The sequence below is a fragment of the Hemicordylus capensis genome, chromosome 2 (genome assembly GCF_027244095.1).
Source record: "Hemicordylus capensis ecotype Gifberg chromosome 2, rHemCap1.1.pri, whole genome shotgun sequence".
Classification (NCBI taxonomy): Eukaryota; Metazoa; Chordata; class Lepidosauria; order Squamata; family Cordylidae; genus Hemicordylus; species Hemicordylus capensis.
In genome coordinates this window covers 315340864-315355618 of record NC_069658.1, presented here as the reverse complement: position 1 = coordinate 315355618, position 14755 = coordinate 315340864, and the positions used below count along the sequence as shown (strand labels likewise).

The following is a 14755-nucleotide window of genomic DNA, read 5'->3' as shown; positions in this document are numbered from 1 at the left end:
AACAAACCCAATAAGTAATTTATTTATTTTATTATTATTATTTTACATTTATATCCTGCTCTTCCTCCGAGGAGCTCAGAGCAGTGTACATGTTTATTTTTATTTTCACAACAACCCTGTGAGGTAGGTTAGGCTGAGAGATATGTGACTTGCCCAGAGTCACCCAGCGGGTTTTATGGGGATTTGAACTTGGGTCTTCCCAGTCCTAGTCCAACACTCCACCAAGCAGGTGGTGGAGGATGGCAGGACTCTGTGTATTTAATTGCAAGCTAATCTGCCAGTTTTCTGATTTTCAATGATTTTTTTTTTACTATTCTGTCAAAATCACACTAACATCAGAGAACCACGGCAAAATGTAACTTCACATTTGATCATCTTTTTTAAAAAAAATCATTAAAAACCACCAGATCTACCAACTAATGTGACATTGAATACACAGAATCATGCCGTCCACCACAATCTGTGTGCCAAATTTCAGAGCTCTATGCCCAGCCATTACTGTGAAATTTTGCTCTGTTCTCCAAAAAACTCTGTTTTTGAACAGTGTCCAGGGTGCTTTCCAGACTGCGAGGTTTAGTGTGGGAGCAAGTGGTGCAAGATCTCATGACTTTTTACCATTGTATACAAAGTGTAAATAAAAGAAATAAACAAATTATTGCATAGTTCACAGTGAAGCCAGGGCCATTCATATTCCCATGTGCTATGAAGTTTGGCCACAGGTTCTTACAGTTTTTCCAAGCAGGGACTGTTTGCATGGCATGCTCTTCCTCCTCCTGCCCCATTTTGGCTAATGAGGTTGCAGAGGGTTACCTTTTGGCAGGTAGCAAAGGATTATATGCCTGCTTTCCCTCTCCCCAAATTCAAATGAATTTACACAGGATTCTCATGGAGCTTCTAAGGGGAATAGGTCTTGTAAAGGTGTTGGCTCCCCCTGCTGTCAGCTTTGCACAACACCAAGGGAAAAATGTGTTTTTAAATGGCTGGTTAAAAATATTGAGAAGCAGAGATCAATGAAAATGAAATAAAATCAAACTGGAGTTAACATTAATAGATGAAAGCAGATAAAAAAGCAATAACAAATGAAATGAAATGAGCTACTGCTGGTAGTTTTGTGCAAGAACACGGAGAATTTTTTAAAAGGCTGATTACAAAGGCTGAGAGGCAGAGATTAAAGAAAATTTGAAAGAAAAATGAAAGTCCAAAACACAGCACAACAGACTCATGTGGCTAACGGGGATACCTCATTGTCTCAGTGGGGCCCCTCTACATGGCACCTGGGGGGGGGGAAATGGAGCAACCCAGCAAACTGTTCTTAACATGAGGAAAATCAGCTATTTTCTGTCACACATACACAACTGTAAACCTGAAATGTCAAAATAAGATCGGAATACAGGCTGTGGCCATGCAAATGGCACCTTGCTGTTTTTTGTATGCAAGCTGGTGTCAAAACCCTCCTCAAAGGAACAGCTATACATAGCAAAGCAAGTGTAAGTTAACTCCAGAAAGTCTCCAGGTGCCACCGCACTATTGCAGAATTAAGCCAACCAGAGGAAGATCCTTTTGAACTAGCATATGCAAAATATACAGAGTCCTGACATCCTCCATTTTCTGCTGGTATTGAGGAACGTTGTCTGAATTCATCTCTGAAGGTATTGTAAGATGCCTCAAACGAATGAAACTAACACTAGGTGGGGAGTGGTGGGGAAGAGGACAGATAAGGGCTCTGCTGCAGGATAGATTGGCTGGGTTATTACATGCAGCACAATTCTTTATGGGTTGGAAGAAGTGAACAAGGGGTCACATTCAGCAGTCAGAGACAAAAAGAAACAGAATATCCCCTCATCCTCCAGCAGCCTGGGAGAGCGAACAGTAGTCTCAGGGATATAAATCTACATGCAGCTATTCTGCCCACCCCCGAAGTCCTCATGTGGGGTGGGGAGGGTGTGCCCACCCCCACTTTTCCACCATGAATTTATGGCAGGCTGGTGAACAGATGTCTGAAGTGAACCAAGCCTGAGAGACAAGAAGTGCAGGTACCTTTGCATAAGGAAACTGCAAAAAGCAGTAATGGGTGGGGGGGTGCAGAAAAAGAAGAGTGTGCTGTGGAATGGAGAGAAAAGGAAGAGAGATTATTTGAGAGGGCTCTGCAAGACCCAGAGTAACATGGAGAAAGGAGTGAGTTACTATTGGGAAATGGGAGTGGGGTGGGGGACAAAATGATACTTATCTCCTGACTCCATCTATTGCATTGGGAATAAGCACTCCTTCCTCTGCAGTCTCCACATGTTCACCTGGAGATGGATCATGTGGAGCAGCTTGCACACACAAGTCAAATCAGCTGCACGATTTTGGCCTATGCATGTAAGCCATATGCAGAATTTGCAGATGATTAATCACCACCTGGATGCTCAGCAGGGATCACAGTGGGGCAGGTAGGTCAGCACACTCAACCCCCCCTCCAAATGATGGGCTGCATTGGGAGTAAGTATTGTGCAATTCTGCTCACTGCATTAAGAGCTAAATGAATCCCCACCGATGTCTGTGGGTGGCACAATCTTCTTTGGTTTGTTAAACTATACAAGTATGGCTGGAGTTGTGCACCCTTGTCCTAAGGGGAAGTAAAGTGTACATCAAACTAACGAGCACTGTACAGCCTACTTGCCTATGCCATTAAGTGCAGCCCGAAGTTGGTAGCATAGACATATGTGTATATGTCGTGTGTATCTGGGCATCGGCCAGGCTGAGGCTGAGTGGCCTCTTTAAACGGGTATGCTATGCCAACTACAGTGGCTATGCCAACTATGCCACTTGGTAGAGACCCCTCAGTTACTATTAATAGTTGGGGGATCTAGGAGGTAGACACACTCCCCCGGTCTGCACTGTCCTGTCCCTGATATGGCAGCGTTCAAATAAAAACCGGAGGTAATTTTTTGTGAACCGTCTTGGGAGTCAGGCGGTATATAAATTTTAAAAAATTAAATGCCTGCATGTAAACCGATTTGATTGTCTATCTCTATAGTGTTTACATAAACGATCATTTACTGTCATAGAGATGGGCGAAGCAAAACAACAATCCTTCGCCTAGGCTTACGGCAGCGATCTTTACTATTTTTCAAGTGGGGACCGCCGCCCGTTTTTGGGTGCACATACGCAGCCCGTTGTGCAATCCGAACCGGCGCTAGCCCCTGCCTGACGCGCCTCTCTCGGATTCTCCCGAGGCGGCAACGAGAGAACGCTTAGGATTCGCAGCAGGAGTGGGAGATCGGAAAAGAGAGGTGGACGGAGCGAGCGCCTCAGTCAGCATCCGCAGGAGGAGTAGGAATTGAGTGCGTGTGTGTGTAGCAACAAGCTCGTGGGCTTACGCGAGCCCGATTTTCTGCAGCCTTATGCGCATGTGTGAGCATGCGCTCCAGGCAGGACAAAGATGGCAGCGCCCTGTTGTTACTTCCGGTGTTTCTAGCTAGTGGGGGGAATGAATATTTTGGGGAAGTTGCAATTGGAGGCGGGAGATAGCAGTTAATCTCGTTCATGCTTTTGCAGAAGGGGAAAGACATCTAACTCCAAGCTTCGTACTGGCAAGGGGCTTCTTGTTGACACACTGGCAAGGCTCTCATCCTTGCAGACTGATTTCGAAGTAAGCGAATCATGGCAAGTGAGGCTAGTGAATTACAGAACCCAGCAGAGGGTGGACTCCCCAAACTGCAGTTTGTCCCCTTCAGTAGTGCCTTGGATGCCGGCTTTTGGCACGAACTAACGCAGAAGAAACTCAACGAGTACAAACTGGATGAGACTCCAAAAACGATTAAAGGATACTACTATAATGGTAAGAACGTGGCAAATATTTAGTTGTTGTCTTATAAAATCTTACTGTAAAGCACACACTTGTATTTGTGTATATCAAAGGCTGGTCCGTTCACATGACCCTGAGGATTGCTTGGAATGTGGCTGAGCAAATAAGCCTTGCGTTTTTTAAGTACAGGTTGATGACCTATGCCTCACTGTGTGACATGTGGCCTGATAATGCACGTTTGTTCAGAGGTAAGCCTTATTGAGTAGAATAGATTTTCACTCAAAGTGTATATAGGATTGCCACCAATTCTGTGCACAGTTACTTGAGTGTTAGCCCCACTGCACATGGGAACAGACTGCAAGTCTGATCCCCCCAACCCCAGTGCAGTGCTTTGTTAACTTCACTACAAAGGCATCAGTGATATCAGCTATGTTAAAAAATCTAATAATAATTCTTAGACATCTACTGCTTTGGTATGTGACAAGCTTTTGATTTGTTTGACTGTGCTTTGTTCACTTTCAGTGTCACTTCCAGGTTTTATGTGTTCAGAGATAAAAGTGTGGAAGCTAATATTGAAGTATCTGTTTAATTTTTAGAAATATATCATAGCTCAAATTAGGAAAGCCATACCCCTAAACCATTGCCTGGTTAGCTCAGTGGATATCTTCTCCCTCTCAAACTTTAAGAAAAGCCAAGAAGTCTGACTTGATTATATATTATATGATTTGATTATAGGCATAGATAGATTCTAGGAGAGAAAATTTTCTCTGCTGGAGGAAGTAATACTTTGCTGTTTACTGTTCACCCCAGGTGTTGAACAGCTGCTTTTTTCTCCATGCTGACACACATGTCAGGTGCCAAACTCCTGAGACAGTATTCCTCTCCAAAAGAAAAATCCTCACTCCCCCGCCTCCCGTGCATGAGCAGAACCACTATGCTGCTTGACTTCCTTGTCCCTTGTGCAGAGGGAGCAGAAATACTCCTTGTGTCACACTGAGTCAGAGATGGCCTACGTACTGTGGTATCTTTCATACAGTAGCTAGTCTTATGAAACAGGGAACCAGTTATGAAGCCATCATCTGAAAAAAGACTTCTGGACTGCTCAGTCATTAAATAGTAGTGTGAGGAGGTAATGTTAGAACTGTGCATTAGACCGAGTAACAGCGTTGCTTCCTTGACTAGAAAAAACCCCACACCATCTGGATATGCCCTTACTCATGTAGCTAACACTGTTCTCAAAATCCTTTTGTTTTTGTCCAGGAGACCCTGCTGGTATGCCAGCTCGTTTAACACTGGAATTTAGTGCTTTTGATCTGTAAGTAACTTCAGTGCTACCTTTTTAGTTTTCTTATTTTGGAACTTAAGGGAGTTGGAACCAGCCATGCATAGAGGTGTAAAATTTCTGGACATTTTGAAGTCATGGGAAAAAATGATTCTCGCCCGACCCTGGTTTTTTTTGGGGGGGGGGGGATAAATGTTGGTAGAAATTGAAATACGTGATATTTCTCTTTTTTAGCACCCTTTACAGGTCTAAAGTCACACGAGACTCTACACACGAGCAGTGTGTGGAGCTGAAAGAGGGTTTGTGAGGAAAGTGGGTTTGAACTCCTCTCCCCGCAGATGATCAGGAAGTCCTCCCTGGGCGGCCGGATTGGCTGCCCAGATGATTACCAGCTCCATCACAGAGCTGGTTGGGGAGGTGGGGTTCAGGGGCTTCCTGGCCCCCGGAAGCCCCATAAGGCACTGCACAAGTGCACAGTGCTTTTGAGGAGCCTCCCAACGCCTGGAGGCTTATTGTAGTCTCCCAGTTGGGAGGCTACTCGTGAGTTGGGGTCAGTGTTCCCTCTAAGAGGGATTCCCAGATGTTGTTGACTACAACTCACATAATCCTCAAGCGAAAAGCACTGCAGCTGAGGATTCTGGGAGTTGTAGTCAACAATTTCTGGGAATCCCTCTTAGAGGGAACACTGGTTGGGACGGCATGGAGCCACGCTGCATCGACACACGATAGTTTAATCCACTTTCCGGAGGGCTTGCCACCGCCAGGAGCCGCAAGGCTTGCGTTGAGTCTCATGCCCAGCCCAAACCAGGCTGGGCTCCCTTAGCCCAGTTTTGGCTGGTTGTGAGAATAGCCCTATTGTTTCTTTAGGAACATTTATTATGTATAACCTGATTTGCTCTTAACCTGATTATGTTTGGTAAATTATATTTAGAAGTATAGTTTATTCAATTAGTCCAAATGTAGTAATTTACTTTAAAATACTATTTAATTTGTTACAAATGGACTGAAATCTGCTGAACTCCTAGGATCCAGCATCTCTGTAAATCAGAATCTTCCATTTTCAGCATCAACTTTTTGCCTGCTTCTTATAAAGAGAGAGAATTAAAGAAAATAAAAATATTATCTTAAATATGTTGTTCGTTATTTCAATCCCCCCCGCCACACACAATCCATCTTTTAAATTTTTTTTATTTGGGGGGTGGGACCCCAAAAAGTCCTTCAGGGGGTGGAAATGGGGGGAAACTGGGTTTCCCCCAAATTTTTCTGTTTTCTCCCCCAAGGCCTTCACATTTCTAGCTGTGCATGCAGATATTGTGGCTAGGACTGTGTTGGAAAACTTCATGTGATGTTCTCTTTTGCTGTTAAAGAGCTTCTGGTACTGAGAGTCATTTGTGAACAGCCCCCACAGTGCTGCTATCATGCATATTTATGATCATGGCAGAGGCAGGACAATTGAAGGGCTTTCTTTGTGTATCACTGGTCCTAGGCACTCAGCTGAGTGGCAAATTGCAAGCCTCAGTAATAAGTAAATGCTTGCCTAAACAAAATAGCTTTTATTTCCCTGTGAAAGGCTGTCATGGAAAGAGCCTCCTGGATCTTGGGGGAGTGACACAGCTCCACAGCTTAGATGCCACTGTGCAGACAGACCCTGTCCTCGATTGCTGCCACCTGAAACTCTGATGGTGGTGAAAGCCAGAGTAGAGCCTCCTCAGATGGTTTGGATATTAAGATGTTAGGATTTTCATATCCTAGTGTTAGGATATTTAAAATATTGCCAGTGTTAGGATATTAAAAATTTCAAGTATAATCTTGGCAGAATCATCACTGTAACTGCTGCTTGTGAAATGTAACCCTATGCACTTTTATTTGGAGTAAGTCCCATGAGGTAAGTGCTGTTTATTCCCCGGTAAGTGTGCTTAGGATTGCACCTGAACTTTAGTGATAAACTTGGCAAGAAAAAGATGTTCCATGAGGCTGAGGTAACTGATTTGTAATTTGTTTCAGTGGCACACCAGCTGGTTGTAAAGTACTGGTATAAGGTGCAGTAGTGTCATAGGAATACCACTAAAAGCTATACACTTCAAATGATTGCATCCTCTGAGTGCCCACACCTTCACAAGCTCCTGCATTTAACTTTTAAAAAGAAAGGTGCCAGGGGTCAGGTCTCCATAGGAGCCCTGCAATCAACCTTTAGGAAGCAATTCAGAGATACTTTGTTTTACATAACTTCATTTTTAAAGAAAGGGCCTGGCCAAAGATAGGAAGAGTGATATGAAACTGGTGTGCATGGTTAAAAATGGAGGGCTGGAACTATAATATAAATACCAACAGTATCCCAAACAATGTTTTTTTCCACTTGTACTACTGACATATTGTAGATACTACAGAAAATTTAGCTAAGTGTTCACTCTACATGTTGTTGGGTAGTAACTGCTCCTCTTTCAAGACTTATGGAGTGAAAATGTGGGGTGGGGGGATCTGTAATGATTCTCTTTCCTTTGTTGGCATATTGTATTGTGTGTTATAAAACATGGGCAGCTTTGAGCAAGTACCTTCTAAACATTGCAGATGCTGTTTTGGGCTAAGAGGACACACATTTCTGTGAAAGAGGATAGATATGCCTATTCCCCTGCCCCGCCCACACACTAATAATATTTTGATATACCAAGTGATTGCTCTCTAAAACAAATCACATCTGGAGGTTTTTTTAATTTCTGGTAGGTCGTGGTCTTAGTGCCTGGCTTAGCTTTCTGACTGCCCCTCTCATATAACTATTTCTTTTTTGGCCATCTATCCAAAGATCCATTCCTGCTTTGAAAGTATTGCTCTGAAATAATACATTGTGCGGAGCATATACACAGGTTTGTATAACTGACTCAGTTGTCTAGTATCTCATAGTTATTTGCATAATTTCCCCCCCCCCAAAGTTTTGTAGAGTATGAGCAGCACTAATTTGTTGTTAGTGCTGTAATAGATTTTGGCATTCATTTCCATGAGCACTTGTCTTTTCCTCAGGAATGCCCCAACTCCAGCACATTGTTGTCCTGCTATTGGAACTCTGCATAACACCAACACCTTGGAATCATTCAAATCCTGTGATAAGAAGCTCCTTCTTGAGCAAGCATCAAATGAGGTAAGATGAAAATGCGCATTTATTTCCACAAGTGTAGAGTTTGGATTGGAAATAGCTTTTAAAATAATTTGAGATCATGATTGGGACCAGTTCTGGCTTGTGGTTGTATTTTTATTTTTGGGAAGCCATTTTGTTTCTCAGTCTTACTTCAAGAGATGAACATTTAGTGACTTTAGTGCAATATATTGCCACAATTTTATTTCTTCTGGGATTGTTTGGGATAGCCCATTTTGTTGCTATCTAAAGGGTGGTAATAGTAGATTAAAAATCTTAAAACAAATGGTTTGGATTTGTGTTTAGTTTGCTTGTTTCCTGAATTTCTTAGGTCTCCAAGGAATTCCTTAGATTTCAGAAAAGACCTTGAGCAGCATGCTGACTATATGAGAGCAGCATTGGTCTGAATGATACTCCTTGTATTTAAGCATCATTGATGCTTAAATCTAGGCAAACATATGTGTACACTATTCTATCAGGCTAGTTTAAATGGCAAGGCTTTTCTGGAGCAGTCTTGACACATGTAGGTTTGGGAGCTTGCTGAGAATTTTGGTAGAAATCTTGAGTTGAAGCCTTGGCATTTAGACCTGCTTAGATTTGCACTGTAAGCAAATCATGTATTGTTGGCCTTCTAACTTATAGGGGCTGCTGTAATACTGCTTTTTAAATCTCCTACACATCCAACACAAGAAGCAGGTTTTATTTGCATTCTGGTTTGATAGGAGAGATCAAGGCCTTTATAGGCCTTGTCATTTGAAATAATTGTTGTGTAACCTGAACACAACATATATTCCAAGCAAAGGGCCGGTCCAGATGCAAAAATAGCATCAGGTTTAGAACTGGGACCAATCTCTGGCATTGCGTATACCCTCCCCTGGCTACTTTTCTCTCTCCTAAGTGAATTCTTCTCTGTGTTCTGGTGTTAGGTTTGACTTTACCAGCCCATTTTAAAATGAAAACGAACACATTCCTAAACTCACTTTAGAAACCCCTATGACCTGCTCTCTAATTCTAGTTGTGCGTACAAACTTAACTAAAGAAACATGTTATCACTCAAAACTACTTTAAAAACAAGACAGAGTATGAGATATAGATAAGATACAAATCTGCCATATACCACTTCAGACCATTGGCTCACATACAGCAGAATCCAGACTGTTAGTTATGATTAAGCATCATTGGAAGGAATGAGACAAGTTGCTCATGTCTAACTTTAGTCCTGTTTATTTCAAGGGGACTTAACCTGGATCTTGCTCTTAGTGTCTTTTCTGATTTTCAGCAGTTTCTTCAAGAACTTGCTCAGACATCTTTCCTATCGCTGCTAACTGAGACTTCTCTAACGCCTTATCTAACTAACACTATCTAACTTATCTAACTAAGTGAGATAGTAGGGATTGAACAGCTTCTACACACGCAGCTGTTTTTCAACCTCATAGCTCTGTAGATGAATTGCATGGTGAGACTGATATGATGGAAATACTAGAATCTTTCTAGGATATTTATTTTACTCTTATTGAGACAAGCCTAAGAGTTGCTAGTACCTCACATTGTTGTTATACATATTTTTCTCGTTGTTAGATATGGAATGCAATAAAATCAGGGGATGCTGTTGAAAATCTGGTCTTATTGAACAGATTTCTCCTACTGACATTTGCAGTGAGTAAATGGTCTTTAAAAATTAAATAATCCTAAATACTAGTGGTTTACAACAGTTGTTTACAAAAAAGGACAGCATCCAGATTAAGTTATGATTGACTTAAGTTAGTTGTTACTAACTTGTCTCATTGATTTCAGTAGTGTTTGGTCACTAGCATGGTCTGGATGCTGTCCAATGAAGCTATTCTTACGATGGGAAAAACTGAGTTAAGGGAGCCCAGCCTGGTTTTCCCCCATCGTGAGAACCACCAGGCTTGCGGGCAAGTCCAGTGGTTCAGGAGCAGCTAGCCTGCCGAAGTAGCCCTTCCCTTAAACAAGGTTAGTGGAATGAGCGCTCTGCTAACCCTGTTTTCTTGACTGTGAGTCGCCGCAGTGCGGCTCTGCGCCATGGCGACTCACAAGGAAACCCCCAACCCGGAGGCTACAACAAGCTTCTGGGTGCCGGGCAGCTCTCGATCCCCGCAGCCCCAGCCACCTCTGTGACAGAGCTGGTTATTGTGTGGGTGGCTGATACAGCCGCCCAGGGCTCAACTGCTGCTTGTGTGGGGAGAGCGGGCTTGACCCAAGGTGACCCTTGACCTCTTCTTTACACTTTCCAAATTCTAAAAACTGCTTTGAAATTTGGCACACAAGCTTTGCACATGAAAACTAGTACCAGTCTGCATGGCCTGTACCCTTTAAATGTCAAATATTATTCCCCATCAAGAAAAAATATGAGAAGAACTCTGTAGTGAACATTTGCTCCTCTGGATCATAGCTCTAGGAGGGAGATATATATTAAGATTTTTTCCAGGAACCATCTCTTATATTGCATTGATGTTTAGACTGCTGTAAGTGTGGGTGGGAAGTTGTTGCTGGATCCCTCCTCTTGGGGCCTCAGACAGAGGAAGAGAGTCAGATTGTAACTGATTTGTCTTCCTCCTTTCCTCCTGGCTGCATCAAATGATCCTTGTGGGAATCCTCCATGGTCTGTCAAATTCCAGGCCTTATGTATAGTTTCCCATCTTGTACTTATTCTCTACTGTCCCACAACATTTTATAGATTTCCAAGCCTGAGACAATGTGGAAACATGTGATCTGTCTCCATAGTAACCAGATCATTGTCCTGTCATCTCTCTTGTTTTCAGACTAGGATTACTCTCCCTTATCCGTACCCCACTTTGGTACATTTCCTCCAGTATATTCCATTTCCCCTCACTTGCCCATATTTCTTTTACCACTGCTTTCTTTTTTGGGGAGCGGAGGAAATAACATTATGCAAAAACGAACTTAGATAATAATTTCATTATGTGATCTTTAATTGGCTCTGCTGCTCTTTTTTTTATTTTTTTAAATGTGGGACTTTTGGTGATCTGTTGGAGTAGAGCTGTTAGCAGAAGTCATTATGTTTGTGCACTGTGGTTTAAATGGAGCCAGCTGTCTGACATACAGTGAGATAAAAGCAAAAAGCAATCCTGGTGGGGTTTTCTGACTGACCAGAACCCCCATTCCATAATATAAAAAAACACTGTGTCTCACAGCCAAATCTTAATCAACTTTGTGCAGTTTTATGACTTTCTAAAGGTCCAAAAGCCACAACAAACATGTTGGTTCCTAGTTTTCATTAATATTTGGTTCTTGGAATCTTATTCCAAAATGATATTCTTAGCCTGTGATGGTATGATGCTTCCCCACTGTCCTCTGTGGTCCCTGGACAAACATGTGTTAATGCGGTGCAGCCTATGGCAGTATCCAGATATGTGGTGCTGCAAGGCGATGCTAGTAATATCACCATTAGCCTTCTCCAAATGGCTAATTTTAATTGTAATAATTGGTCCAAATAGTCCTTTCCAAGGTGTTACTTTTTGTAGAGATGTGTATATACTCATATTCTCAAATGTCTAATATATTATGATTTCCCCCTTAGGATCTGAAAAGATATCGTTTCTATTACTGGTTTTGTTACCCTGCACTTTGCCTTCCAGAAGGTATCACTTTGGTTCAGCAGCCCATGTGCCTCAGTGCAAAGTTCTCTCCAGCTCAGGTATTTAAAGAAATACTAAAACTTGGTTTGGTTTGGTTTTGTATACAACCCCAAACTTGAATCTCTGGGCGGTTTACAACCTAAAACCAATTTAAAACCACAATTCTAGTTAAAAAGCCTGGGTGAATAAATGTGTCTTTAAAGGTTTTTTAAAAGTTAATTTAGCCTTGTTATTAGATATAAAATAACATGATTTATTATTTTTATGGCACTATCCATGTAAATGTTGGTTTACAGAATTTCATAAGAAAAATGACAGGTTTTCTATTGAAAAGAGCACACAGTCTACATTTAGTTTATTCTTTATATTTACAAATGCCACTATTACCCCAGTCCAGCAAGTTCATTTGCATGTGGGAACATCAACGCATGCAGAAAAATCCCATGTACATGAATGTCCTCTTTTCTCCCCCACTTGGTTGGTGGCGCGCTCTGTGTGTGTGTGTGTGTGTGTGTGTGTGTGTGTGTGTGTGTGTGTGTAAAGTTGCTCTTGACTAAGGATGTGCATGGAATAGCATTTGCGTTCCTTTCCAATCTCGGAAGAGAACGCAAATACCTAGTCAAGCTGGTTGTTCTGAGGGAACAACCTCATTTCTGAGTGCCATTTTGGACTCCAAAATGGTGCTCTTCTGGCTTTTGCATACATACAGCAGCCACTTGCATAGTGGTGCTGACCTTGCAGATGGCTGATGCATGTGCACAGAGGCCAGAAGAGTGCCTTGGCAGTATATAAATGCTCAGAACATTTTTAGTGTTCCCACTTGGAACAGGGTCATTCCATTCTAAGCTCGGAACAGGCCTTCCATTTGAAGGGTGTTCTGTTCCAAGCTTGGAACGGCCCAGTTGGCGGTCAGAACATTCCAACCGTGAACCATTCCGCACATCTCTACACTTTACCCTTAATGAAAAGGGAAGTCTGAATTCATGGGAGCCCCACATACCACTGAATCAGAGTACTAGTTTAAACAACCTATACTGATATATCAATTTATATTTACCTTCATAAAGTGGGCTTAGCAGATAGCAATGTCATGTGAATCATTGTACTAAAATATGAGAAATAGCACTTTGGATTGGCTTGTATTTCCCTTTTTTGGGAGCGGGGGGTGGGATAATAAGCATACCAATCCAAATAAGTATGCAGTTGACCTTGATAAACCTGCTCTTCAAGTCTTTGTGTGACATGTTACTAAGAATAACAGGTCTGTAGGGCAGATTCTTAGTATGTGTTAATTAACATTAGCACTATAAACAGCCCCTGATTTCAGCTGACAACTCAAGGTCTTGGGTGAATGAGAGTGCAACAGCTCTTGGAGAAGAAAACATAGCTAGATAGGGAATGGGAAACTAACTTCTTGTTTACTGACTTTGTATACTGCCAAGGCATTCAAAATGGTTCCTAATTTAAAAATACAACAGCAACAATATTACAAAAGATAAAACAGATTTGTTTTAGGCTATTGGTGGTCCCTTGAGTAACTGATTGTCAAGCTTGGGATTTCTTCTTGTCTGAAGCCCCGACTGTCATGATGGAAAAGGCGTGTGTTGTATTTTATTTATTTATCACATATTTATCCTACTCTTTCTCTAAGGAGCTAGAAGGCAATGCTTGTTTTTCCCCACCACCCCCATGCATTTTCTTCTTGAGTAGCTTAGTTTGAGAGATCATGTGACTGACCTAAGATCGCCCAGCAAGCTTCTTGGCTGAGTCGTGATTTAAATCCAGATCTTCCCAGCTCAGATACAACATTCTAATTGTAGAATGTAGTATGGACTGAATATGCAATCAGGAATATCAAACATGGGTTATTTCTTCAATTTCCCTAGTATATGTTCAAATCTTTATATGACTCTTAACTGTATTGGTCATTATTTACTCCCACTTGATGCAGTTATTAGAGCCAAGAACTAATTCTGTTTTAACTAATACAAGGTTCTGGTTGAACAGAGTCCAGATGGAGTTGCTTTTGATGATATGAGGCGTGCATATAAGCCTTTCTCTTGATTGAACTAAAGGGCTACCATGTTCCCCTGAGTTCATAAATATGCATATAAGATCTTCTCATACATAGGATGAGATATCAATAGGATTTAATTCTGATTAGGATCAAGTATATTGCAAAAGTGGCTTGAAGTTCATTGCTGAGGGATGGGCTGGCTACTTCCATCAGAGTTAAAAGGGGTGTGTGTGTGGGAGGGAGGGAGGGGGAGAATGAATGAATCTATAGGACTTGTGCATACAGGCGGACCTAGTTATCTGCGGATTTGTGTATCCACGGTCAGGAAAAAGACACTCGGCCTTGGCATATGCAGGTGTCGGGGGACATGCCAACCTTGCGTATCTGTGGGCTGGAGGTGACTGGAAATGACTGCGGAGGTCATTTCTGGCTGCCATTTTCTTCAAGTGAGCCACAAAATGGCTCCCGTCTTTGTGGGGAAAAAAGGGGGGGCACAGCACGACTCAGGGAGCAGCAGAGCATGCTGAAGAAAGCATGGAAAGAAACAGGAGTTAGGGGAACCTAACCCCTGTGATCCCATAGCCCCAATGACTATATTTGTATTTTCCATATCCACGTCTGCAGCCCGGAATGAAGCCCCCGTGAATATCGGGGTTCTCCTGTATGTTATTTTGAGCAGGATTGAAAGCCCAGTTGTATGTATTTTATATACATTTTAAAATGTATATAAATATTCTGGTTGCAAGTAAATTAATTATTGTCATTCATTATAATATGAACTGACTTCTTGGCTGTCCATTTATGGAGAATCATATACAGGTTTACAGTAACTTTTAATGTACGTGGAATATAGTAAGTGTTGGAAATTGTCTTGTTTGTATTGGGACTTCAATATTCCCACTAAAACGCTTTTAAAATT

At 42.0% G+C, this 14755-nt stretch overlaps 1 protein-coding gene across 4 annotated transcripts in view; it reads left to right on the top strand.

Moving 5' to 3' along the window:
• Positions 1 to 3318: 3318 nt before the first annotated feature.
• The window catches only part of ATG7 (autophagy related 7), a 145018-nt gene continuing 133581 nt past the window's right edge, over positions 3319 to 14755 (top strand). Inside the window, exons 1-5 of one of the 4 annotated variants that reach the window (XM_053297918.1) lie at positions 3319 to 3823; positions 5051 to 5105; positions 8088 to 8205; positions 9778 to 9855; positions 11762 to 11878. In XM_053297918.1, coding sequence (XP_053153893.1) covers positions 3646 to 3823; positions 5051 to 5105; positions 8088 to 8205; positions 9778 to 9855; positions 11762 to 11878 — 546 coding nt within the window. In that variant the 5' untranslated portion in view covers positions 3319 to 3645. The remainder of the gene's footprint in view (positions 3824 to 5050; positions 5106 to 8087; positions 8206 to 9777; positions 9856 to 11761; positions 11879 to 14755) is intronic. The other 3 variants (XM_053297916.1, XM_053297919.1, XM_053297917.1) reach the window with 3 other exon arrangements.